Source organism: Calidris pugnax, unplaced genomic scaffold (genome assembly GCF_001431845.1).
Source record: "Calidris pugnax isolate Ruff unplaced genomic scaffold, ASM143184v1 scaffold219, whole genome shotgun sequence".
Lineage (NCBI taxonomy): Eukaryota > Metazoa > Chordata > Aves > Charadriiformes > Scolopacidae > Calidris > Calidris pugnax.
Window position 1 is genome coordinate 1,880,571 of NW_015094507.1, and position 26,740 is coordinate 1,907,310.

At 40.1% G+C, this 26,740-nt stretch overlaps 1 protein-coding gene across 6 annotated transcripts in view; it reads right to left on the reverse strand.

The window, feature by feature from the left end:
• Window positions 1-4,287: 4,287 nt before the first annotated feature.
• Window positions 4,288-26,740, reverse strand: part of AFTPH (aftiphilin) — a 47,679-nt gene continuing 25,226 nt past the window's right edge. For 4 of the 6 annotated variants that reach the window (XM_014964523.1, XM_014964521.1, XM_014964522.1 and 1 more), the window contains 7 exons: window positions 26,365-26,491; window positions 25,963-26,019; window positions 23,492-23,614; window positions 17,046-17,106; window positions 15,302-15,385; window positions 11,197-11,320; window positions 4,288-5,536 (listed from right to left, as the gene is read on the reverse strand). In XM_014964523.1, the coding sequence (XP_014820009.1) occupies window positions 5,392-5,536; window positions 11,197-11,320; window positions 15,302-15,385; window positions 17,046-17,106; window positions 23,492-23,614; window positions 25,963-26,019; window positions 26,365-26,491 (721 nt within the window). In that variant the 3' untranslated portion in view covers window positions 4,288-5,391. The remainder of the gene's footprint in view (window positions 5,537-11,196; window positions 11,321-15,301; window positions 15,386-17,045; window positions 17,107-23,491; window positions 23,615-25,962; window positions 26,020-26,364; window positions 26,492-26,740) is intronic. The other 2 variants (XM_014964524.1, XR_001414346.1) reach the window with 2 other exon arrangements.

The following is a 26,740-nucleotide window of genomic DNA, read 5'->3' on the forward strand; positions in this document are numbered from 1 at the left end:
GTCTCATCATTTTGTTTTCCACGGGACCTTAGTCTCTTTTTAGTACAAAAGTGTCCCCAGCACACAATCCAGTCCCTACGTGGAGTACAGTATTAGGAATCTCTGCAGGTACGTGCCCCAGTGTCAGGTGAGTAAGGACCTGACTACATCAGTGGATCCACAGAGGAAGATTCAGAGCCCCTAAACCAGAAACTTCATCATCTTCAGTGCCAATAGATGCCAATACAGACCCAAGAGGGTGAGCAGTCCCCTACCCCTTTGAGATGTGTACTCCATCAGCTGAGTCCTTCTCAGATGTCACTGACAAACTACAAAGGTGAGCACAGCTTTTCAAACGGAGCCCATCTCCGCAACCTTGCTGTAACGTGGGGATAACGACATATATTACAAGTTTAAGAACAGGCTGACAAGGCTGAAAACAAGAACTCCAGCCGTTTCGGGTGCTTAGCACGTGCACCTGACCCCTGGTGTCGCAGAGCCCTGACTGTATATCAAACAAGCAAAGCTTAAGCGATGCCCCAGAGCAATTAGCATTTCTGTACATCCCAATCAAGGCTGGAGCAATCACGCTGGGCACCAAGGTACAGAAATGCACAACTGACCTCCTGCAAAACAGCTGGCGTGGTGACCCTCTTCGAGCCAGGAGAGCATCACACTCTCCTGTGCCTTCTCCACATAAGGCCATCCTTTCTCTTTAGCTCCAAGAAGCAGGGGCCCTGCAGAGAAGAGCTGCACTAAACGACGCCGATTCAGAGAATAAATCTGCGCAGGGCACGAGGCAAGGACAGGGTGAAGACAGGATGACAAGAAAGCAACGACTGTCACATTGCAGACGCACGGCAGGACTGAAGCTGCAGGTCCAAATCACAGCAGCGGAGCTGAGCTTTTGAGGATCTGATTTTATACCTACAGTCTGGATTTATAACGTACCTCCATATTTAAAAATAATTTTAAAAAGGGTCTTCTAACACCTGGAACTTGTATCGATGCTAAAACATGCACCAGTAGCTGCATTTAAACCCTTATGCCTGCAGTCCAGCCCTCTATCAAAAATAATTGCTAGCGATAGCGGGCTGCTGCGACACACACAACCGTTGCTCACCCAACAGGTTTGCCACATTTTCTCCACGGCACAGTAACACGGAGACTGGGGTCTCTGAGGCTCAGTTCCAGGTTTTGCAGCCAGTGGGCACAGTGTGTGTGTGACACTAATCCATCCCAGGCTTTCTCTCCTCTCCAAATGCCCCTGCTCCTCACGCTCGTATCCCACTTTCTCCACCACCTGCTCTTCCTATAGCTCTCCCAGCTGCCTACGCTCAGGGTCCTGCTTCACCTCCTTATTTCCCCTACTCAAGAGCTTCTCCTGAGCTCTTGCTTCTTCCTATTTTCTTCCAGCTCCTCCCCACCCTGTTTTTAGCCTCCTGAATTTGAATGTGTTGTTTCCCCCCATCTCCTTTCACCCTCCTAAGGGAGCAGACCAGGCTGCTTGCTGCCTTCACCGGCTGCACTCTTCAGCACAGAGGCCAGATTACAAAAAACTTCTCTGCTTTCGTAGCAGACACTCCTAGCAGGTGCTATGCAATTACCAGACGCCACACGCTATTATAAATTACATCCAAGTGTATTTTGCAACTATCCTGTCTTTCCAGACTGCTCTGAAATTTAAAAGGTAATTACACAGGGGCAAAGAACCAGCACAAAGAAGTTGTGCCTAGATGTAAGCGGCCGGGGCCAAGGCTGATCCCTCTCACACGTGCTGAGCAAAGCCTCTCTCACATCCTTTAAAGGCTCCTAGATGTTCAGCCCAAGCACAGCCCTCCTGCACTCCAACAACAAAACTTTCCATGTGATTATTTCATTATCGGGTAAAACTCCATGCAAAAATCTGGTGCGATGAAGGGTTAACTTCAGTACATGCCAATTCCATTTGAGGGCATCTAGGTACATTATTTGTAAGCTTTATTCTTGGCGTCTCAAAATGAATCTGTCAAGCTAAGGATATTCTGAGAAGGTCTTAACATTCCAAGTGCTGTGGGAAGTCCTGTGCCGCCAACACCTGCAGCAGGCGGTAAAGTCAGCGCTGAACCCCTGAGCATCCAAGCACAGTTTTTTTGGATAACAGAGAGCAGAGTCCAGCTCTTCTTCCCAGTCATTCGGGGCCCGCAGCTCGCTTCACGGCAGGAGTTTTGGACTTTGCTTCGTGGCCACGTTCCAACTCTGGCAAATCGCATCTGAACCAAGTGTCCTCTGTCACTTCTGTCGGCCGAGCACGTAAGCGCCTCGCTATTAAATGACACCGTTTCTCCAATAAATGTGATACACATCAACACGTCCAGTGACAACACACAGCAACATGTTATATGCAGAAAGTATCAATTACTATCCTGCCCATAAACCTACCAGCAAGAACCAACTAGATAAGGCACCCCGTGTCAAGGGGAACGGCGTGGAAGGATGACCCCAAAGCTGCTGGATCCACCAGACAAAACTTTCTGCACGTGAACGAAGCCACAGGGGGAGAGAGGGCGAGGAGCCTGCCCGTCCACCCCACCATCCACAAGAAAGAAGGCTAGGAGACAAAAAGCAACACTACATTTTAAGGCAAGCTGAATGCACCCACCCCCAAAGGCTGAATTTAGGTGGAAGATTTGTCTTTCAGCACTGTGAAGGTCTGGGGGATGCAATTATTTATTTTTTTTTGGCAAAAAGAATATACCTCCCCCCCCCCCAAAACAGACCCCAGGTAGTACCAGGTTTCACAAAGTTTCACACCGGTACGTAAGTCACAATAAATGTCCTTTTCCCCTCTGCCATTCCTCCTCCCTCCCCCATCTACAGCGGGCCACCAGTCCGGCGCTGGGAGACTGGAAGACAAACGCGCAGCTGCCTCTAGAGGCAATTGTGAAGAGACTAAAGATCAACTCGTGCAGCTGGCACTTCCACCCCCACCTCTCCTTAATACTTTAGTCCACTTGCTGCCAGACAAGGATCATGAGTCAGCTCCTAAACATATTCTCCTGGAAACAATAGCTATAGCTCCCTACAGCAGCTATAGGCTACTCTGGCTCCGAGGGACACGCCGTGGTTGGGAAAACAAAAGGGCTGATTTGAACCTACAGCAGCCCAACACCAGAACTGAGCGATACAATAAGCATGCACTAAAGAATCCTGCACCAAACCTGCGAGATTAGCAAAGCTCATTTTGACATGGAACAGGCATGAAGTCAGTGCTGTGATGAAAATCCGCAGAAGGAGCAGCGAGAAGTGTTTTGGGGGATACGGGGTAAAGCAGATGGCTTTTGCATAAGCCTTTTCAGCTCCAAGAGGGTGCAGTTTGATGCCGTGGCATTGTATGCCGCAGCCCTGACTGAAGGGCAGAGGAGCCAATTTAGCCTTTACAAATTAACTTTATCACAAGGGCAGGAGCTGAGCTCTCAGTTCTAATGGGGCACCACTCACTGAAACTCCTGCGTTCATGAAGATGGAACTCCAGCACTCATCCTTGAGGACATTTCAAGAGGATTCCCTAGAAGGAAAAGGCTTCCTTCTGCCAGGACAACGTTTCAGCTTGTCACCTAATCACCACATCAAGCCCAAACTTTAACTTTTCTGACTCAAGTGCTGTCAGATGATAAAGAATTCAATAAGGAGGCAAGAAAATGCACTGGAGATTTCTCAGGACTAGATGTTAACCGAGGAACCGGTGGTGACCACTGGACACTTGAAGTCTTCTGTGCGCACAGTAAAGGTTAGACATGAAGAGTCTATGCCCATGCAAGGCACTCAAGAAATATCAGCACCCAGGGCATGCCTTACCTGACAGCCTCTGAAGAGATGTTGCTGAAAGAGCTATAGCACAAGCTAACATGTTAGGAAAATCAAATCCTACCTTTCCATGTTTATTTCTAGCTAAGAAATACGCAAAAAATCAGTTGTCCTTTCTCACCTCACCAGAACTTGTGCTCCTTACAGCTGAGTATCACCAATTACTCTGAACAAGTCTCTAACCCAAGATACCGACGTGTCCTGAGCCACATTGCCCTACAAGCTGGCAGGCAAGCTGGAAAGGGAAATAAAAAGACTCCGTCACAACACGTTCATAGAGATGAGACAATTAAAGAGAAGTCTGCTTCTCCTTCTGCAGGATCCCAACAGGGGTGCTTCAGGGGTCTGCATAGCACAAATGAGAAAGTTCTATTGTTAACCCAGTGCATCAACTTTACCATCAACAGAAAAGGGAATAATGTATACATTCTGTATAAAAAGATAACAGACTATATACATATGTATCTTTTAAATTATTTTATTTTGTGTAAGCTAAAAGGAAATTTACACACTTAAATCTCAAAAGACCTTGGGCATGCACATTGACCTTTTTAGAGGTTCTTCTACATAGCTCTCTTTTTTCCATAGGAATTTCCCCAGACATTTACAACCCATAGTTTTTTACTGTATATACAGCCTAAAACCATAGCAATCTATGATTATGTCATTTTACACTGTGCAAAATCAAACAGGAATAGTGGTACAACAGAACATAAAAATTTTTAAACAGGTAAATTTCATTGTAAGACATTCATATAGTTTTGGTCCTTCTTTTCCAAAAAATCAAACTGATTAGAAGCAGACAAACTTCTAATGACCCCCCAAAAATCAAGTGTTTAGACAAGAGATCCGTAACCGGAACAAGAAGTTACTGACAGCATACCTTTCAAAAGGCTATATAGTGACACAGCCATACTATTGAAGTTTAAGAACATAAAAACTGATCAGCCAACCAATCAACCGGGGCGGGGGGGGAGAGGAAAGGGGGAAGAAGAAAAGGAAAAACACATCTTAAGCTTGTTAAACCAGAAATGAAATTACTGGGTTTTAAAGAAACAACAATAACTGAAAACCCGCAAAGGGACCATTTAACCTTTTGGGTTTTTTTTTTTCCCAGCAATACTTATTTTAATATATGCAGGAAAGAAAAAGATGCTCAATGCAATCTGAAAACTTTTGAGGGGGACTTCACAGATCGTGAAGATTGACATTTTCATTATGTGTTTCTAGGATTTTTTATTTATTTATTTTTTTTAAACTTTTTAAAAGTTTTGTAAGAAGGACACCACCAGTGTATTTCACAAAGACATAAATGTATACACCCCAGCACAACAAAAAGAATAGATCTTCAAAAAGATTTACCCCCAATTATTTACATTTTTCTCTAATATAAATTTAGGACTCCAGTATGTAAATAAATATACATTATTATGTATACCTTTCTAGTGCTGCTTACCAACAAATCATCTGAACTTGATTTTTTTTTAATTAAAGCAAGATTGCTTTTTACGACCCACAGAGGGGGGAAAAAAAATAATCAATAGAAAACGTCCAATTCACATCACTTTAGTCTACCTTTTCTTGGCAGCTTGTTGAAGGTGTTAATGTGGCTGGGAACATCAACACCTTGGCATGCATGAAAGTTAAGTCAGGAAGGCTAGAAATCACCTTGGCAGCCTCTTCACTAAGATGTTCTTCCTTTTTAGGCTTCCTGTTGAGAAGAGAAGAATAAAGTGCATTAATCCAGTACCTGATATCCCTTGAATCACTGAAAGAACCACTGATTGAAGCAATGTTCTGGTAGTTTGTCTCCCATTGACAGGCACTTCTCTAAGCTACATGAAGGTAGTCTAATGTTCTAATAACTACCTGCCTACCAACAAGATGTTAACATAGAAAGTCAGCAAAACGTTCCTGAATATTGTTGCAATTAGGAAAAAAAACCAACAATGACCCAATCCTATTCAGATGCTAATTTTTATGTATTTTCTTTTTTTTTTGGCAGGTTCCAGCATGCTGTTCTGGGACCACTCGCTTGAAGAAACAACCGTGCCCGTACTCTAGGGATAAGACAATAGGACCATTACTTCTAAACTATCTAAAATTCAGTATAATCTTTAAAAAAAGAAAAAGGAAAAATCTTGAAAGGACATTAAGACGTTCCTAACTTCTTAATACTTTCAAAATAAAAAGAAAGGTACCTATGCTGTGTTTCCCACATGACCATAGACAGATTAGGCATCATACTGCTCTAAGTCGTGATCCACAAACCCTTTTCCCCCCTAGGGCTCAGCAGCAGCAAAAGGTGGCTCACAACTTGTAGCAACTTGCTTTGAAGTGCAGTAGCACGTGTAGCCCTAACGATCCATACAGCGGTTTGGGAATCACTGCTGTTTACTCTGCCTTTTACATTATTCACAAGAATTTTCTGAGCGCGAATGAATACAGAGGTCTGAATCCCATGTGGCTTGGTTCTCACTATTATGCAAAAACCTCACATTTCCTAAGTAAAATGAAGCCTGGCTTCGACTGCTACAGAAGACCCCCCCTCCCCTGCCCAAACATCCATACTTTACAGGCTTATCTTTGAAGAACGCTGCCTATTACTAGAAATACTCAGTTTTCCACCAAATGTTTTTCCTGTTCCAAAAAGGCACCCGCTACACCCTGTAATGACATTAGAAATTCCAGCTAAATAAGCTTCCCCATCTTTGGGGCAAAAAAAGCAAAACAACCCAAAACCAGCAACTCGAGACGACCAAGTAAACTGCCTTTCCCTAGAACACTTCTGAAATTTCCTTTCTATAGCTTGTCTCAGGTATAAACTTTAAAATGAGCCCGTGAGAATGGCCACTCTGACCACAAAGCAGCATGTACTTCTATTTTCTTTTGTCAGCCCCCATCAGGATTGTTTCCTGAACCCATCAGAGATCGGGGGAAAGCAAAGGGCGATGTCTTTGCTTCAGCAGCAGCCTCAGAATTTCAGCTAGGAGGAGAAGAAAAAAAAAAAAAAGAGCTGAGTCAAACTCATCCTTGACATCACTGATCATTGTGTTGACACTGAACTATCACTTTTGTTTGCTACTTCAAATCTCCACTTGATGAAAGATCTCTAGATGAGGCAGCCTAGATACTTAATCTGACTTTCCTTCGCTAGAATAGCAATTATTTTCTTTTCTCTGCTGCAGTGGAATTTCATGAGCCACCGACTAGGCAGATTACCAAATTCTGGAGGATAAACAAAGCTGTGCAGTGGATTTACTGGAGGAAGAAGCAGAGAGCCAGCATGTGCCTCCTCTAACAACCTCACGGTCAGCTCTGTTTGCGCTCCAAGGACTATCTCTGAGCTGCTGAAATGTGGTTGTCACCCACCACTGTGTTATCAGGACCTGGTGCCACCATTAGTAATCGCTTGCCACAAGCCTCTTAAAGGTACAAACTCCTGATGAACAAGGACCTACAGCTAACAAAGGAGCGTTTGACAGAGGAAGCCAAAGGAAGAGGGCTGACTCAGAGATCTGCATTAAAAGGAGTTCCTGTAATTGTTAATCAGGCAGGGAGAAGGAGCTCACACACTCCTTGCTATTTATATGCCTCTTCCTCCCCTGCTCAGCTGCAGCACGCTCAGAAATGGCACTGCTGGGTCCCAGAGGCAGGGCTGCATTTTATTTGGTGGTCATACACGGGACCTTTATCACTGGATGATGCTATTACTCTTGCTGTACTAGCTGGTCTCTGCAACGTCATGGTCAGACGTGAATCTCACCCCATCACGGAGGGCTGCCCTCCTGGCAGGAGGCCCTCTGCAATAATTTATCTACTTAATATGCTCTGTAAAAAGTATCTATAAAGAAGGGTAAGCTAACACATACAGCAAACGTTATTAAACTATGAGCAAGTTACAGCTACGGGTACAATCCCTTGATGATGAGGCTTAAGACCATTTTTAAAATCATTTCAGCGCAGAGGGGAATGAGACAGCTTAAAGTCTCCATTCCTCAATGGAGAGAAGCAGGTTCCTCTAGAACACAATAAAACTTGACACTGCAAGTTCCCTTTTCTGGGTAAGTCAGCACCTTCAGTAGCAAGTATCACCAAGGCAAAACCTAAGGAATTACTCACAAACTCTCTAAACTTCAAAGAAAGTAGCACCATCACTGGAGTCTGCTTTTACCCTTAAAACTTCCCAAACTGCCCAACAACTGTGATGCCTTTTAATGGAGGCAAGAGAAAGAACCATGTCAGAGGCATTAATTTCAGGCACCACTTTTGCTGAAGATATTCCCACTGTCAAGACATTCTTTTGCTAAACCTTGGTCCACAGTTGCAGAGCTTCTACTCGTGTCCTCTTAGTTTCTAGCTACCATGGCTAACAGAATGGACACCTGAGGAAGTGCATGGTCAACAGCAGCTCTCCTACCTATTTAGGCCAACAGCAGCTCTCCTACCCCTTCTATTAGGAGAGGGTTCTTCACTGTGAGGGTGGTGGAGCACTGGAACAGGTTGCCCAGGGAGGTGGTTGAGGCCCCTTCCCTGGAGATATTCAAGGAGAGGCTCGACAAGGCCCTGGGCAACCTGGTCTAGTTGGGGGTGTCCCTGCTGACTGCGGGGAGGTCGGACTAGATGGCCTTTGGAGGTCCCTTCTGGCCTGGACAACTCTATGACTCTACCTCTGTCTGCTGATTAGAGCAATGCACTTTAAAAATCACTCTCTAATTAAGAGTTAGCCTGCTCCATCCAACACCACCCAACAAGGAGTATTTCCAGTTTAAATGAGAGCCTTGGCCGTTTCTTGGAAAGGTATCAGTGCTCTGCCTTCCTTCAAAAAGGCAGCAGATAAGCTTTTGATCTCTGCCAGTTCTGTGGAAGCGGGCAAATCCACGGAGTCTCTCTGGGAGGAATGATGCCCTGGATCCCTGACCTTCACCACCTACTGCTGCCACCAAGGGCTCAGGCTCAAGCTGAGGGCAGAGTTCTCCCTCCTCTCCCAACACTTTCCTCCCGAGAAACTGACTTTTCCAGCTTCAAGAAATCAGTTCTCAAGGAAAAGATGGGGCTGCTTCAGACAAAGATGGCTTCCCACAGCTGAAAAATGGTATTTTCACTCTAAAATTTACCCTAAAGATTCTGAGTTGAGATAAGTCACAGACACGGGAAAGCCTCAGCACAACTTCAGTTGCCAAATTGGTATTAAACCACTGGCCACATCTTCCCCTGGTCGGTTATCATGGATGTCTACTAGTCCCCATTTCCGAGTTGGTGCAGTCATCCTTCTTGAGAAGGCTGTACCCCACCCCTCTTATTTTAAAATGTCTAGTTTATTTAAAAAAAAAAAAAGAATTAAAATTTCAAAAGAAAAACAAATTTATTAGAAAAAGCTAACATACTGCGACACATTTGGCATACTTCCGAGATAAGGCCTTCTTATATCTCTGAAGGTTTCTAGCTAGAAAGACATAAAAATAGACTGCTTTTCTTTCAGAGAGCATGAAATTAGAAAAGAGAAAAAAAACCCACCACACTTGCAATTTTAAAAATTCAGAGTTGACAAAAACATACAAAATGTACTGAACAGTGAAAACAGCTGCTTTAAAAGAGTTAATCCTTGTGTGTGTCTGAACTTAACCACGAAGTCTCAGGTCCCCAGCATCTCTCTACAGCCTGACCTACTCCTACAGCACAGACCTATCATTAAGCAATGACTACTGAGGAAAAAGGAAAGAACTTTGCCATCTGGATAAAGAGCTTTAACAGAGCAGGTAGGAGCTTTCAAGCACACCGTAAAAACCTCAGGGAAAACCCCCAAACCCTTTATATCAAAAGCCAACAATACAGAAAAATTAAGGTCAATGTTCATTTTAGCAAAGCAAACTTCCCCGTTCCTTTGTAAGGAAAAAGCAAGCTAAGATAAGCAAGCAAGCAGGTACAAATCTATGAATGGAAATAAAATAATTAATAAGGATACATTTGGAGTCTGTATGTCCTTGCTGTGAATTTGTGGTTACTTTAAAATTAGACTTAGAATATATTACAAAAATATTTCAGCTGTAACTATGTTTTCTACTTAGTGAAAGTCCAACTTTCCCACTAGTGTATCTTCAGAAGGAGCACATGAACTCCACGGATAGAAAAACAGGCAATCCAAAAACCGAGACACAAAAAAATCAGCATTGAAGCATGGAGTTCCCTCTACTGGTTCTCCCTTGAAATTTCATGCCTTGTTGATCTTTTTTATTCAGTGTTCACTTGGAACATTTTCACTGCAGTAGAACTAGCAGGATAGTTTTCTCAATGAAAGAGTGTGTTTCAAAAGAGCTCTTGAAAACTATAGCTTTGGTAATTTTTAGAAAGCCAGCTATGTTCCATTACAAATTACTACATTTGCCACAACTCTCTTCAACCATACCTCCCTCTGTAAGCACTGTGGAAATACATCTACTTAGTTTGAGAGTGCTGAATAAATCCTAAAGCTCACTGATGAGCAAGGCTACGTTACTATCTATTAGTTGCAAAGCAACTAATATTTGCTGCGTGTCGAGGCACGCATTTCCTCAACAATAGAACCCTTTTATTTGGTAAGAATCACTCAGCAATTCTTTAATGGGCACAGACATTAATTACATGTTAAGACAGCCCAGGATCCTACTGCTAAGATACACAATTCCAAAAATAAACCCAAAGAATACAGGCTTATAAGTGGAGAGACTATTCTGTACCCATTCAAGAGACCAAAGGAAGATGTTTGACATCAACCCAGCCTCTACCTATAGAAAAAGATGTACAGAACTTCACATGAGATCCACGAAGCAGAAAGGACATCCTAAACCAACTACACGCTCGTTTCTTAACTTGCAATAGCAAAATGAACCTGATGTTTGGTCACTGAAGTTTTGACAGGTGCTAGAAATATATTGGAAGGGACAAATATTTTCATAATTATTAGTCGGTTTTATTATTTTACTTGGGGAACATTCTATATCTATTAATTATATGGAGAACAGAGGACAGTCTTCCATCAAAGTTCCAGGTCACCAAACAGCATGGTTCAGTTCACCCTTCCATTCTCAGGAATCAGCTCTGCTCTTCAGAAAGTCGCTTCCTCTAGTTCCTTTGGCTCTAGCATTTCAAATTGTCCTGGTGAACTTTTTCTTTCAGCTCATGAACTGTTTCTCATCTTAATTTACAGTGCTTTGTTAATTTGAAATATGAACTACAGTACGATGAATTTCATATTTCAATGGAATTGTTAAACTTAAGCCTTTTGATCGTTCAAGAACTTCTGACCTAAAATAGCACACACATTCACTCCTCACACTTCATGCCACCCACAGAAAAAGAAGAAAAAAGGCGTAACAAAGAATATTTATTTACCTTGTGGACGTGCTTGCCTTCTCCACAGTGGACATGAGCCTTGCAAACGCATCAGTCACTCTGTTGCTTGCATTGGAAGTTTCCAGTTTTGAGGTTGTCAATTCATACAACTCGGGATCCACACCTTACAGTATAAAATGATAATCAGTGATGGTTGGAGGCAAGTACAGCCCTAATTAGCCACAGACCAACTTGCTAGAGAATGCCTTTCTGTAAACATCTGAATCATTTATAATTTCAAGATACATGAAAAGAACATGACAGCACATGTCTGCGTTTCTAAAACGCTGCCCTCTCTCCCCACCCTTTTTCAGTAGCTTTTGTAGTTGTGTGATAAAACACACACACAAGTGGGATCAAGTCTGGCATAGAAGGTCTCAGTTTAAGAGCAAACCAACCAAATTTGATTTACCTTTTAGGGTGAAAAACCTGTAAAAATGTCAGCTGGGTTGAAATGGGATTGTTTCAATGACTGCAACTCAACTGTCTGCATTAAAAGAATGCTGTGTGTTAACAGGGACCAACTCTTTAACGAGATACCCGACAGCACTGGCACGCATCACGGTGCATTTAGTATCTTGCTTTCCACAAGAGGTTGTGTTAAAAGAAATTAAGTGAGAAAAAGCAGTTTTTGTGATACATACAAGTGGAATGGCATTAAAAAAGCCACATACTAATATGTATAAAGCTACCAGAACTTTTAGTTTATGCCTCCTTGTCATCGTTCAAGTATTCACAAAGCATCAAGTATCTGAATGTTTCAGGCTGGATTTCTGAGTTCCAGATATCTTAAAGTCAGATGCTGAATTTTGACATCACATACGTTGCAAATGGATTTCAAATTTTATCAGCAGAAGTCATTCTGAAAACAACACAAACAATGGTAACTCGCACCCAAAAAAATATGGGTGAAATTTTACCTGGTTAATATCAAGCATCACACCTCAGTACATAGTAGCTGCAGAATTTTCAGATATTAAGTATGGTTTCTTTAAAAAAGTCTCTAGGAATCAGAATTATCAAAACAAATCAAGAGGAAAGACTCTTACATCACTTTTTGTTGCTCAGAAGCATTTTAAGTTGGTGATATTCCCCTAGTTACAGTTTCAGCTATTTTGTGCTTTGTGGGTTTAAATGAAATGTGCCTTTGTGCCATCCACAATTATAAATATTTTTCAAAACCAGCGTAGAATTTTTGTACAGAAGCACTGTGTTCAGAATGCGGGTGTCCATAAAACAAGTTTAACACCAGCGCCAGCTGGTTTGGACAACACAGAAGCATTTCATGCCACTGCAGAACAAACGTTGGACAGGATGGTCCCATGGAGCTACAAAACCAGCATTTATAAACTGATGCACTGATGACTTTACCCAGTTGATTTGCCTGGATCAAGATACTTTTAGAAGCACTTCTGAAATACTGCAAGATTACTAAATAAAAAATAAAAATGCCTGTGTCTATCATCCTGTCTCTTGCAGGCACAAACAGATGAGGTTGATAATCCTCATGCCTGCTTTGCGTGACATCTCCCCATGCAGCGTCCTGACCATTTGTCATCCATGCCCAAGTTAAGTTCTCTGTCATTGTTAGGAAACTAAGCCCAACCGAAAGATAAAATTAAGAAAATCATCTGGTGAAGCTGCAGGAGCTGGAAGGGGGAAGATTTGCTCCATTTAATATCGGTTGATTAGAAATCAATCAGTTCTCCTTTCAATCTACCTTTTTTTTAAGTCTGCATTTTCAAAGTTAATTTCATCCAGTTTCATGCAAAACACCAAAATATGTACTGTCCCGAGACCAGTATACCAAGACTTTAAGTATTGTCAGATGTTTACAGAACTTGGAAATAGGAAAAAGCCCAGCTATTCCATGAAATACCCACTTTCAAACAGGGAGAGGAAAACTTGAAGAAATACACTTTGACTTGCAGAAGCCTGTGAAATCCCATTAAGGTACAAATTGTAAAACTAATTGAAACAAGGAGTCCTTTGACATGCAACTCTGCAACCAATGTTAAATGCAACCTCGTAAGTTACATCATTTAGATATTCACATTTACGGTCCTGAATTCATTTTCATTGTAGTGCGATGTCACTGCTCAATTTACTGTTCTTTAGGAACCTCTTACTCAGCTACATTTATGTTAAACTATCAACATGAAAAATAAAACAATACAGTAAATCTGTGGGAACATACTAGAAAGGGGTTAACTCCCTGTTCATGACGTAAAATGCAAACTTTAATAAGAAGTGATTTTGGCTGCTGCTGAAATCGGGCTGAGAAGAATACATCATAGAGCTATAGTAAGTAAAATTAAGGTCTTCACAGAAAGAACAAACTTCTATTACAGATAAAAGTTTCTTCTTTATGCCAAAAGGCCTAACAATTTGTCTTTCGATTATTTCAGTTCATTTTTAAGAGTTGCATATTCTCCATTTTATTCAAATCATTAGAGAATATTTAAGGAAAGCACTGCGAAACCTTAATGAGATATTGAAGGAAAGTTAGCCGACCAAACCCCACACAAAGCTCCTAAACACACACACAAACACACGAGCTGCAAGCCAAGAAACAAATGACTTTCCCAGAAACAAGTCAGGAGGAAAGAAAAGCCGAAATAAAACAAAAAAAAAACAAACAAAAAACCCCCCAAAACCAAATCAAAACCAAAAATAGGCACTATAGGGCATACCGGGGAAGGTGATAATACCTGTGACTTGATGGAACAATAGCAACAACATAAAAAAAAATGCAATAAAAGGCTAACAGTGTCCCTCCAGTAATGAGTTCAGGTGGGCACACCAGCAGGACACAAGGACATACCCAAGTGCCCGGGCAGTACGTGGACTGGGGACAGACAGCTTTTATATATCCATAGACTTGCATACATTTGTAAGAGAATCTGTAAGACTCAAGCATTGTGAATTTGCTACCTATCGCGCCCACGACAAACCTGCCACCTTTCATCTGATAAATGCCATTTCTCATGGGTAGAATGAAAAGAGACATGGAATGCCATGCTGTAAAATTGCCTTCAATGATCAGATTTCAAAACTGAAAAAGCAGGTGTTTAAACGCTAAAAATACAATCATTATAAGCACTTATAATTATTTGGGGAAAAGCCCAAACCTCTTAAAAACTGATTTTTTTTTTTTTTTAAATTAAAATCGCTATGAGAAAAAATATCCCTTCCTATGCAGAAAATTATTATCATGGCTTCAGGCATTGTATTGAAAGAGTATTTGCCTTATCTGCTTAACCTATGCACTCGGGTAAATCCTCAAAACATTCCCTTAAGTTCCTGCAGCAAATTTATTCAAAGTGTAGGTTTTCACAAGCTCGGGCAATATACTCAGAGCATGTCAAAACCACGCGATAAATTAATTCAATTACTTCCACGTATTATTCATTGGAGAGAGAGTGGTGGTTTTGTCTCCTTTTAAGGGAGCAAGTTGCAGATAAAGTGCTTTGGTTTTATAATTAACATTCATGAACTTCTGATGTCCCACAAACATGCAACTATCCTTTTTTTTAATTATTATTATGAATGTTGTTAAAACACTTTTTCACTTTAATATTAGTAGTTCCCACAAAGAAAAAATTTACTGCCTCCTGGTACCAGCAAAGACCAGTAGGGCTGGGATGTATTGAGACCCATAACTTTATATTCACATGTAACTTCCAATTACATCATAATCCTATGATTTGGAGGCGCTCAATTCAGAAGAGGGAACAAGGCTTATTTTTGGGGAGTCGTCACATCTGCAGCATTTTTCAATTTTTCTTAAATGCTTAGAAAAGTTGACTTTCAAAATTTCTCATTTGAAACAAGTGTTTTAACATCGTATTTGCAAGAGCATAAGAGCCATTCCTTCCTTCAGCACGGGACAAATACAGAGCTGACAGTACCTTTTATATACCTCGCGCTCGATACAAAACATGAGAAAACAGAACACAGATTAAAGGAAAAAACGCAGTAGAGAGACATTTCAGAGAGAGGCAACGTAAAATTTCTCCTTGTTTATAGGAAAGTCAAGTGATGTGCTCATGCTTTTTAGGAAGTCGTTATAAAATGACAGTTGTGGTTTTAACACTCTGCTGACCTGGGATTGTGGTGGTGCTGCTAGAGCTACTGTCATCCACGGGCCCAAAGAAATCAAGGTTCAGAAGAGTGGAACCTCCACTAGCTTGAAATTCAGTGACCGTGTTGGTAGGCAGCCATATAGAAGGTAAGCCAAGGGAGGGGTTTATGTGTAAAAAGGGGTAAGACACACACTTGAACATGCAAGTTATAATTAGTACTCAGTAGGCAATTTAAAAATTGACATGAAAACAATGCTTACAGTATTAGTTTTGTACCTCCTAAAATGTTAACAACTTAATTCAGTGCACATTTCCTCATGTACAATGCGGCAAGGAAATCAACACTAGTAACTTTAAAATAGATATATTTATTTCAATCTAAAAATGAAAGAGAACCAGCACGACCCAGAGAGAAAGATGTGATCGGTTAAAGGGAAACAATATATAGGTCAATCAATAGTCAGAATATAGCAGGCTTTTTCTCCCCTCACTGAAATCAAAAGCCATTCTTTCATCAGGAAGACTTAGCAGATCCCCAAATAGCAAAGAACCAAAAAAAAAAAAAGCTTTAAAGTTTTATTTAGCAGCTTTGAGCTATTAATTATCATTATCTTAAAGCAGTGTGAACACAGGGTAACAAACGCCACTCTTATATCCAGTTCCTCACTGGCAAATTATACTGTTCCCCTTTAGTACTAAAACAGAAATCAAACCAAGGTACATTTTAAAGAAGTTGTTTGTTAAAAAGAAAGCGTGGTGATTGACTGAAGTAATAAGACACCAGACAACAGCAAAAGGGTCCATCCAGGCTTTCCTTCAGCAATGATATCGCTTCTCCAAACTCCTACCATCCCACGTGTTCCCAAACACCACCAGTGCAGGGAGAGCTGTGGTTTATTTTAGCCTGCTTTCCAACAACTCCTCTGCCATCAATTAATTGCTGTGACCAGGCTCCTCACAAAGGTATGGGTTTCCTTACAGGTTTCTAGTCTGTCGATCAAACAAGTTTCCAAAACTTGTTTTATTTCCTCTGCGTGCACTTACATTTCTGAGACCGGAGGTGGTGGCACAACTCACTTTGCTATTAAAATAGACATAGGTGAAGGGTCTTCTATGTGACAACTATATATATTTACAGATACAAATAAGCTTGTAGCTACCTCTTTAATTTCATATATTATCTATAATTAGCTCTTGAGTGTAAGCAAAAGTGGTAACAGATGAAGTAACTTTTTTTGAAATATAAAATTATCTGTAAATCTGAAAACTTTCAGGTCAAGAAGTGTATCTTTTGCAAACAGTTTGTGGTTAAAATATTGTGCTTTGAAGTAGCCACTATACACAAGTTTGTCATTCAAAGGATGACTACAGAGATAGTTCGTTGGTGAAAAATACTTTTAAGAAGTAAAACTTGTCAATCTAAAATGCTCATTTGTTCAGAGCTTCATTATAATCTGCAGTTATGTACGTAATGAAGTGTTAATATTGCCACTGTGTCATTAGCATACGGCAGGAATCTAAAATAATACTTAACTTAGTATTTTTCAGACTACATAATACTTCACGTAGGGGCACAGTTAATCAGAAAGAAAGCCTGAATTTCCAAAGTTAGGAGTAAGAAATAAATATTATATATATTTATATATATATGTGTGTGTGTGTATATTTAAAAAGAAAAAAATAATCAGCAGATAGATGTTTGTCTGAACTTTGTAGCTTTCTTATCTCTAGCTCTGGTGCTAGAGGCTCTACGGAGAGACGTACCATCTAAAGGGTTAGTAAGGCCACTGCTACTCCAGTCAAACTGGACAGGTGGTAGAGATTCCTAGAGTTGAAAAGTCAGAAATCAGATTTTACAGTCAGTTCAGGTTACAACAATGCAAAGCAGTTCAAACAACAGATTCTTTAGCGTCTAAATACTAAAAAGACAACTGAAATGAGCAAGCTCCAACTTTCGGGAGGTGTGTATTTTCATAATATGCACGAAAGATTCAAAGTGGATCTGTTCTACCACAGGAAGTCTCATTAAATTCTGAACAGTACAGATTAGGTAACTTCTAACTCAAAGAGGATTTGCAAATTAACTAAAACATATGAATTGGATAAAGCAAAAACCCTTAAGGCATAGTTAAAAGTCAAACTACTATTACTTTCATGGAAGATGAGATATTTTGCATAAAAAGTTATGTATACACAATTACAGGGCAAATTTAGAATAGGGTTATTATTGAAAGGTGTCTGTACATCCATGCTTTGTCCTGATTATATGCAAAATCAGTTATTTACCATCAAACAGCCCATGATTCTTGTGCTTTATTGTGCTTTCAAGAGACATAAACCCTCCATGTGATAGACAAACCATCAACATCCTCCCCACTCCCTTTAAGAAAAATAAAAATTAATAAAAATCTTGTGACTTATTACCCTTTAGTGATTAACTCATTCCAATATATAAATAAACCATTGGTAACAAGGCTTCAACAAGAGGAGCATGACTCCTTCTGGAAGCCCATCCTTGCCTTTTCATTGACTCTCGTGAAGCCTTTTGCTCACAACCAGGTAAATCATGCAAGAGGAGGGGTTGTGTTTTAGGGGGAAAAACGTGTCCTGTGTTGTCAGGACACAAACTGGATGGGACAGTATCAGAAAGATCTAAAATAAGTTCATCTTTCTACTTCTGCGTGTTACATTTCTGCTGTCTCCTCAGTGAAGGCAACTTGTCAAGAAGTACCAGGGAAGGATGTGCCTTCAGCTTCTAAACAGAACCAGCATGTTTATGGGAGAAAAGTAATGGAATTTCTCTGTAGCATTATTCAAAGTGCATCATTAGTTGTCAAGCTTCCAGTGGCCAAGAGAGCACTTTTGCTCTTGGAGAATGTCAGGCTTTAATTTTATGTTTTCTTTTAATTTTGTCAACTAAGACTGAAAAAAATAGGCATATTCATGAATCAAGCCACGAGCAACCTGAGCTAGTTTTGTACAATTAAACTAACTGTAAGAGGTTTTGCCAGGTGATAGATGTTTGCAGAAAGAAAGATGATGATGGGAGCTGGAAATTTCTGTGTTTACTTATAGCAAACCCTTAAAAAATAAATAAATAAATATCTTTCCTACCTAATGACTTGGAAATATTTCCAGTATTGAGCACAACTAGAAGGGCATTGACTCCATGGAGCTTTAGGAGCTGACACTACACTTTTTACTTTGGTAATGAAATTACCAGCATTGAAATGATTTGCATGGAAATATAACATTAGCAGCAGGGAAGCTACACCTGATGAAGTAACCATCACCAGCATCAGCAGCTTGTTTAAAATTTCTCACATCTAAAATACATTAATGCTAAAAAGGGTTTGTACAAAAAAAAAAAAAAAAAAAAGAAGAGTATGACAATTTAGTAGCTTTCTGCCCTGAGGAAAATGAAATGGAATTGAAACAAAAGTAGCTGCCTACCAACTCCCACTTTTTGTGTCACAAGACTGAGGAGTGTGACAGAACTGCATGGAAAAGGCTGGCAAAGCTCTGCCCTTTAATGATTACTCGATTCTCAAATTTGCCAAGGAGTGGACAAAAGAAGTGATGAATTCTTCCTAAAATGGGGAGGAAAATAAAAATATAACCTGACTCCAAATCAGTATGAGTATTTATGTGTATTAGCATCCTCTATGGGATGAGGTGACTCTGCTGCCCCTGCAGAGAGGGAGGTGGCAATAAAGCAGACCCCCTCCATAGAGGACACTGGCAGACCCCTGTCTGTGCGACAGCACGGTGAAAGAAAGGAGAGAGCAGGGGTAAAAGCCAATTAACCAGAAAGGGAAAGTTTTCTGTCTCTAGTGATCTGAGCTTTAAAAAAAGCTTGCTATACTGGGACACCTGAACACAGCATGGATGTCTCAGGCACTGGGAACATGCTCTGCAAATGGGAATATAGTGGGTTTGCCTTTCAGAGATTGCAAGGTTGCTGGAGTGCTGCATCTACAACCAGGATTTTAATAACATGCTTTAAGGAAAAGTGCCCGAGTTAGAAGGATATGGAGAATCAGGGCAAACTGCTCTCACTCCTCCCTCAAGCTTAGATCACAGGACATGGTACCGAAATGAAAAAGCACCCTCATCTGTCAAGAGTCCTTCCTTACTTTGAGGGAAGTAAGAAAGAGGAAACTAAACTGCCCGCTGGTTTTACTGCATCGTATTTCACCTTGATAAAAGTGAGAGATGTTTTCACACAGTAATTTTAGAATGGTTTTATGTAAGAGCTTTTATAATCCAAAGGAGTAAAATGTTAAGGGTTTGTCTCTGTGCCAATAATTACCCAAGGAAAATTAAACAAACAAAAAGAAAAAAAAAAAAAAAAAGGAAGTATTTTGCTTTCTTAAAGCTGAAGAAGGGCGTGTAATACAAATATGATACCAATATTTAGATAGATTCCACATAGGAGCATCATAAACATTTTAGAAAAAATTGAAATATTTAAAAAAAAAAGAAGAAAACATTTCAGTTTACATGGAAGCAATTCGTACCTTTCATTGTGCATATTCATTGGCAAAGTTACAACAGTTCTGAAAATGAGTTCTCAGACCCCACCTTTAAGTGACTGTCCCATCTGACAGAATAGCAAGCTCTGCAATGTCTCTTCCCTGCAAACCTTTCTCTCTTACTCTGGTAACAAAGCTACACGTATTCTTGGATCTTTCTCCCATGTATAACTGGAGAGCAGTTCCATGATGGAGCCTTTGGCTGGTGGCCAGTAATATGGTACTTTGCACCTGGCATTGTTAGAAGTCCTGATGGTCCCTTATGTAATTAAAAGTGTTTTTTAACAACTGTCACCCCATGGGGTTTAATTAAGGTTCAGTCCCTAATAGCTGGCAAGTTTAAGGTACAGATTTCTATTATAACCTGATCTCTAATTCAGCAGCCTATACGCAGGCAGACATGCTGTCCTAGGCACCCACAGAAAATAATTACTCCTAATTTTCCTCTAGAAAGGTCTGATAGATTTCTATTCCAATATAAAACTTACTAAACAACACTAGGCAGGCAAGAAATCCTGAAGTTATCCTGTATGCTGGGACAAAGCTACCACTAGGCTCTACCAAAGAAACACAGACTCAAATAGAGAAAAGAAGATGGTTTGAAGAAATACCGAAAGAGCAGAAATACAGAAAAAGCAGAAATAGAGAGCTTTTTGAAAAAAAAGCCAAAACGAAGAAAGTAAATAATCTTTAAAACTATGGTAGCCAGAGAACAGTATCAAATCAAGAGAAAGCAGCCAATGTTGACTCCAGACAGCATCCTTTTTTAACCAGCACTGGAATATATTTTAATGGCACTGCCCGAAGCCTTGGCCATGGTGTAGAAACCCTCTCTGGCAGATGGTGTAAAACAGAAGAACAGGGTCCCTGTCTCAGCTTTCACAATCAGAGGTCACCTATTTGAACCTTTCTTTCACTGATGTGCCATGATAGAGCCTTTTACTTCAGACCTGAGAAACCTTTGAGACATCCCATACTAAGATAATCCCCTGATGCTGTTGCCTTTATTTCCTATTCTGTTTCCTGCCATACACTTATAAGCACAGAGGAACAGAAAAATAACCCCTCCCCAGTTGTCAAGATAAACAACAGATCAAAGAAGAATTTAGAAGTTACCTTCAAATATAAAACAGAACGAGTCTACAGAAGTCATCTTTATGCAATAAACTAATGTGATAGATCAGCCAGTAACTGAACTTGCCTGAGAGGAGAAATCATCATTTTGAAAACCCTGTCCTTTTAGGGCTCAGATGGAAATTTGTCCACTGTGTTTCCACAGCCTAACCAACCCAGTGAGATCCTCTGCAGGGAAGGAGGCCAAAACGTACAGTTTATATAATAACTAAGAAAAAATTATTGCAGCTCATTTGCTGCTTTTTTCCTCAGCCTTTTGATTTCTAATGCTCTCTAATTTACATCTCTGCAGGCTCTCCTCCATTCGCCTACAACCAAAAAAACTAAGGAGGCATTTCTGTTTTTACAAATGTTCTTTCCACTCCTATTTTTGCATCATCACAGTCTTTCTTCCAAAATCTTACTCCCTCAGCAGGAAGTCATACATGCACACAGACAGATGCTGATCTGTACAGAGGTCCCTTAAATGCCAAGCTTTCAACAAAGGAGACCTCTTCCCCTTTCCTTAAGCAAAGCATAGGAATTTATTAACCAGAGCCTCTCTTTCTAACAAGAAACTCCATATACTGCAGTTTCTGAATATAGGAATGATCAATCATCATTGCTGTCTCAAAATTGAGGCATTTAAAAGTTTTGCCCAGTTAGCCTGTAATTACTTGGTTAAGCTTAAAGATACTTAAGTTGTTGCACCTAAACTACTGGCGTTTAGAATAACAAGTTTCATGGTCCCCTAAAATTGCCTATAATATTTCCATTGCTTATTTACTAACATTCACTGCATAGTTCCTAATTAAATGTTTACCAAAGTTTGGGCACATCATCCTAATACCACTACGATCTGGAATACTCCTAAGAGGCAGTCTGCACAATGGGAAATGAAGCTGGATTTTGCCAAAAACAAACAGAAGCCACCAAATGTTAAGAGAAGATGAGGCCAAGAAACAAACAAGGTCATGGAAGTGGAGAATTGATCGTTGAATGCCCCGAAATTTTTCTGGATGTCACTTCATTGTGGCCTCTTAGCATTCTTACTGGTTAGAGCTCTAACTCATCTCCATCCCAAAAGCTTATTTTAGTATTTGGCTTCTGGAAAAAATAATATAAGGCCAGCACTACAGACAAATAGCATAGAAGCTTCTCATATGTCCTAATGGATCACAACTAATGAACTGAGATGGCCTTGTCAGAACAAGCTAAAGGACAAGATTATCAAACTGTGACAAGTAATGGGAAATTCTGCTGCAGGAGTATTGAAAAGTACAAATTCATAATTAGAAAAAAAAAAGAAAAAGAGAGACTCTGATAAGGAGAGGTTCTTATTTTCAGGACTCAGCACTGTAACTGCCAAGCAACTGAGAAACTGGAGAATGGCACATGTGAGAGATGCTGCTACTTCAGGCTCTTGCAGCTCTTGACATTATGTTTAGTACATGGTTTAATCTATGTTTTGCCCTCTGTAAAAAGGGAACTTTGAACACTGCAGAAAGCCAGTGAAATTCTCTTACTTTGTTCATATGCAGAAGTCACACAAGTGATTTCTTCAGCTCACACTGGTCACAATAATCATTATTACTATCTTTTCTAATACCCAGATCAGCTGCTCAGTTCCCCTACAGTATTTGTGAGATGCAGCCCAGGAAGCATCACCAAACATGTATATTACTATACAAAGCAAGCTCAGTTCTGAGTCCAGTGACATCCTGCTATTCCACAATGAAAAAAAAGAAGATACTTCTCTTCTGGTACAAGCACATCAGTTAGAGCTCTGCACTATGGCAGAGCAAAGAGCGCAAGGAAATCACTACGCTCAGAAGAACCTAGCATTAGGATTAGGTGTAGCAAAAGGATAATTCATTTTGGAATACCTTTAGTCAGAAGTCACAAGCACAGCAGGTAACTGAAGATGCTGGGCAGATTAAACAAGACCTCGGCTAAGGAGGGGCACAGCTGACTCTCTGAATATGTGTCAAGTACCACTGTAGTGACACTGAAAATGAAGTGTCTCTGCATATCCCATTAGCTAGTTGCCAGCCACACACATTGCAACATACCACAGCATTAAGGTGGTTTGCTAATATCACAATATCAAAACAACAAAACAGAATTCACGGAATTCAAAAGCTCACTCCTCCACTCCTCTGAATTCATCTTGTATCAGGCTTCTACAATAACCTTCTGAAAAAGTAAATATGAAAAACGTGAGCCAGAGGAAGGACAACTGTAAAGATACACCTAATATTTGTGGAATTAGCTGTCTACTGCCTTTTATAGAAAATTGCTGTATAACAGCAGGTATCATCAGGATTCTTAAATGCTGGCCACCAACTGCTACAGACTTATCATAGGGACTCCCTTCCAGTCACACAAGAAAAGTAGATCCAAGAGCAGGACTTCAGTCTGACACACAGAACACCTGCCCTTTACATACAGGTCTCTTTGAACACGTCACCTAGGTAATTTAAATATGAAGGAGAAAGCAAGGCACCCCATTGTTTCCCCTCATTCTTTCTTCTCTTCTCTTTCCCCTTCTCTGTTTTTTACCTGGAACTGATCAGATGTACATGTGTTCATCTCTGGTGATACAGGAGGTGTCTGTCCTATTGAAGCTATTTTTTCTGCTGCAGAGATTGGTTTCAAAGGTTCCTTGGTAGGCTCTAACATACCCTAAATAAAGAAATAAGTTATAATTAAAAAAAAAAAAAATCACACACCCAGACAGACACAGTCGCATTTACATATATTCCAACAACTCAGGAACTGCAAATGCAAAAGAATAGAACACACACTATGTAGTACTGCCCTCAACTAGGGGCTGGGGGGTAACCACACATCTCTGGGACACGTTCAGTGAGGAGGACAGGGAAGGAAACAGAGCAGGGGAAAGAATTATCCCGGTTCCTCAGGCCTAAGAAACATTTTAGAGCCCATAACATAAAGCCAAGAGATTAGCTGGAGCTTGCTTTCAACTTTCAATAGTGTCATTTAAGCTGGAGGAAACAGTTACTTGATAAGGTGACATCTTCTCCTCCCAATTGTGTGTAGACTATTCCAGAAATATCAAATGGCCCCTCAGAAAGGTGAAAGTGCATTCATTCCATTTCAATAATTAAGTAATTCAGAAGAAACAAGTCAAATTATCAGCTTGCAGGATGATACCAAGAACAATAATTACTGACAGGGAAACAGATCTATTAAAAAGCATTAACAAAATAATTACACTCGCTTTTTAAATTTTAAATAAACTCTTCAAAGCTAAACAGTACTATGAAAAGAGGTCTGAAATCTCTGGTGTTCCTGAATAAAATTGAGGGTGAGAAAGAGATCTATAGAAAGACCAGAGTTGGCACTGAGATGTGCAAAGCACCTCAGAAAAACGAGGTATGAGAAAAGAAACACCCAAATAAAACCACTGGATTTGCAACTAGCGTATTTTAAAATAATTCTAGGAAGTCAGCCACCAAGATCAGCCGTCCCACAAATGTTTCTACACCATGTTAGAGGAGCTTAGAATTTAAACCACCAGTTAAATCAATTCTTTTGGACAGCGGAGAAAAACACAAAGCAGTGTGGCAACAGAAAGCCACTTTACTCCTACCATCGTCCCTGTCCACCTTATTGTGTGCGTAAGGATATAAAAAATTTGGGAGATAATTAATCAGCAACATCAGTCTGTGGTTAAAAATAAGCTCACGCGTTGCATACGCACATAGTCTTGCTCACAAGTATGTTACAGGATGAAAACTGCAATTTCTATGAGATGTTTTATCTCTCTGTGACTGAATACCACGCTTGCATCCAAAGAAGCACAAGGGCTGACCTTGATGCATCAAGGTCAAAAACAACAGCTCCCGTAACTGACTGCAGAAGTCACTCTACAAAAGGAATCTACAGATTAAACTGGCCTAATATATACCAAAGAAAACTGTAACCCTTTAATATTCGATCTGTGAATGAATAAAAGCATGCGTGTGTGTGTGTATGTATAGAGGTTTCCAGAAAAAAGAAAGTATTTGTTCTGTTCAGCCTAGCAAAAGTGGCAAATCCTGCCTTCTGAATGTTTTTATGACTATGAACCTTGAACAGAGTCTGAAATGCCAAATGGGAATTATGGAATATTGGCTTAAATGAAAACAGTTGATCTTGCTACACAAGGATACTTGAGTTTCCTCCCATCTACAAAAACCTAAATATGCTTGCTATTTTTTATCTAGCCCGGGGCCACACAACAATACTGGCTATACAATTCTTCTTGTATGCATAAATAGCTTAATGTATATGGGGGTGCTTTAGTAATAAGCCAATAACACTGCAAAACACTACCAGGCGTCTCTCTTGACCCAGAGACACTGAGATGCAATCAAGTAATTAATAAACAGTCGGTAAGAGAAACAGTTACACAAAGAGTAATGCTCAAGAGCGCAGAGAAAACTTCCTACAGGCATTTCACGGAGTACCATAACCATCTAGCAGTCCTTCACCTTCCTCTGAAGCATCTCTTAGTGCCAGAGCTTCCCACAATGGCTGATGCAAACCAGTGTTTTGATTAATTTTCACGTTCCTTTGTCATTTTTGACAACGGTTTAACCATCCAATTTCTTGTGTCAAGTTTTAGTGGATATTTTTTACATCCATACCTTACACTTATTAAAATTCAACAAGAAATACTTTTTATTGCTGCATACACATCAATACATGACTTCAAATCGTGTTTTTCTTTTTTAGAAAATGTCTCAAACTGAGCTTGGACTAGCTAGCCCAACTTATTAGATAAATAGCTTGCGCTATGAAATAAGTAAATAGATTCTTTTTGCATTTAAAGCCAAATATCTGCTTGCACACATCATGAAAATTATGTATTTGAGGATTCTTTTGTAGCATTTCATGTGATGCCGAAGCCATAACTGTACTTAGGAAAATATCTTTCAGCATACCTGGCACTGAATTTCATTTAATATATTTCACTGTATAACATTGTTGGAATAAAAACAACACTAACAAAAAATAACACTTACCAGTCCTGCTGCATACATGGGTACTATAACAGGCTGTTTCTTGTTGCCTGTAAAGAGCTGATAAAACAATGACAAAAAAATTTACTTAAGAGTTTCTGTCAGTGATGATAATTTTTTTTCCCCAATGTTATATAACTTGTAAGAGAATAATATCAGAGAATAAATATTGTGTTAAATGTAACACAATGGTTAAATGGTCTGTGATTCTAATTGTGCAAAACTAATGCAACTTTTAACATTAACAGGGCTTATAAAAAGTTGTCAGATGGTCTGTCATGAAAAGCCATGTTCGGTGCAGCTACGCAATTAAGAAACAAACATTCATGCAAAAAGAATTTCCACCCCATTCTACATTTAAAGCAGCTCCATTATTTAGAAAGCAGGTTTTATTGACGGACTCACAATATTTCTTGTGTCGATTCCCAAGGAGCACAAAAGCTTTTTGTTGCTGTGGGAGCCACCCCACTGGTATCTCAGTCCATACGCATCGTGGATATCCTGCAGCTCTGTCCACACGTCCATCACTTCCCTACACAACCCATCAGAAAACAAGTTATCAACAGGAAAAACAGCTTAGCAGTCTTGAATAGTTATTCTAGTTTTTAATGCAAGTGACTTATTATACGTCCCAATTAAACTTGTGCCCAAGCACAACCACCCAGGGGAACTAAAACTGCGCAGTGTTCTCAGAACAATTATAGTTCACACTTATTACTGGAAAATTATGTCCACAGCAGAAAGGACATGGTCACTACATGAATAAATATAGCGATTTATA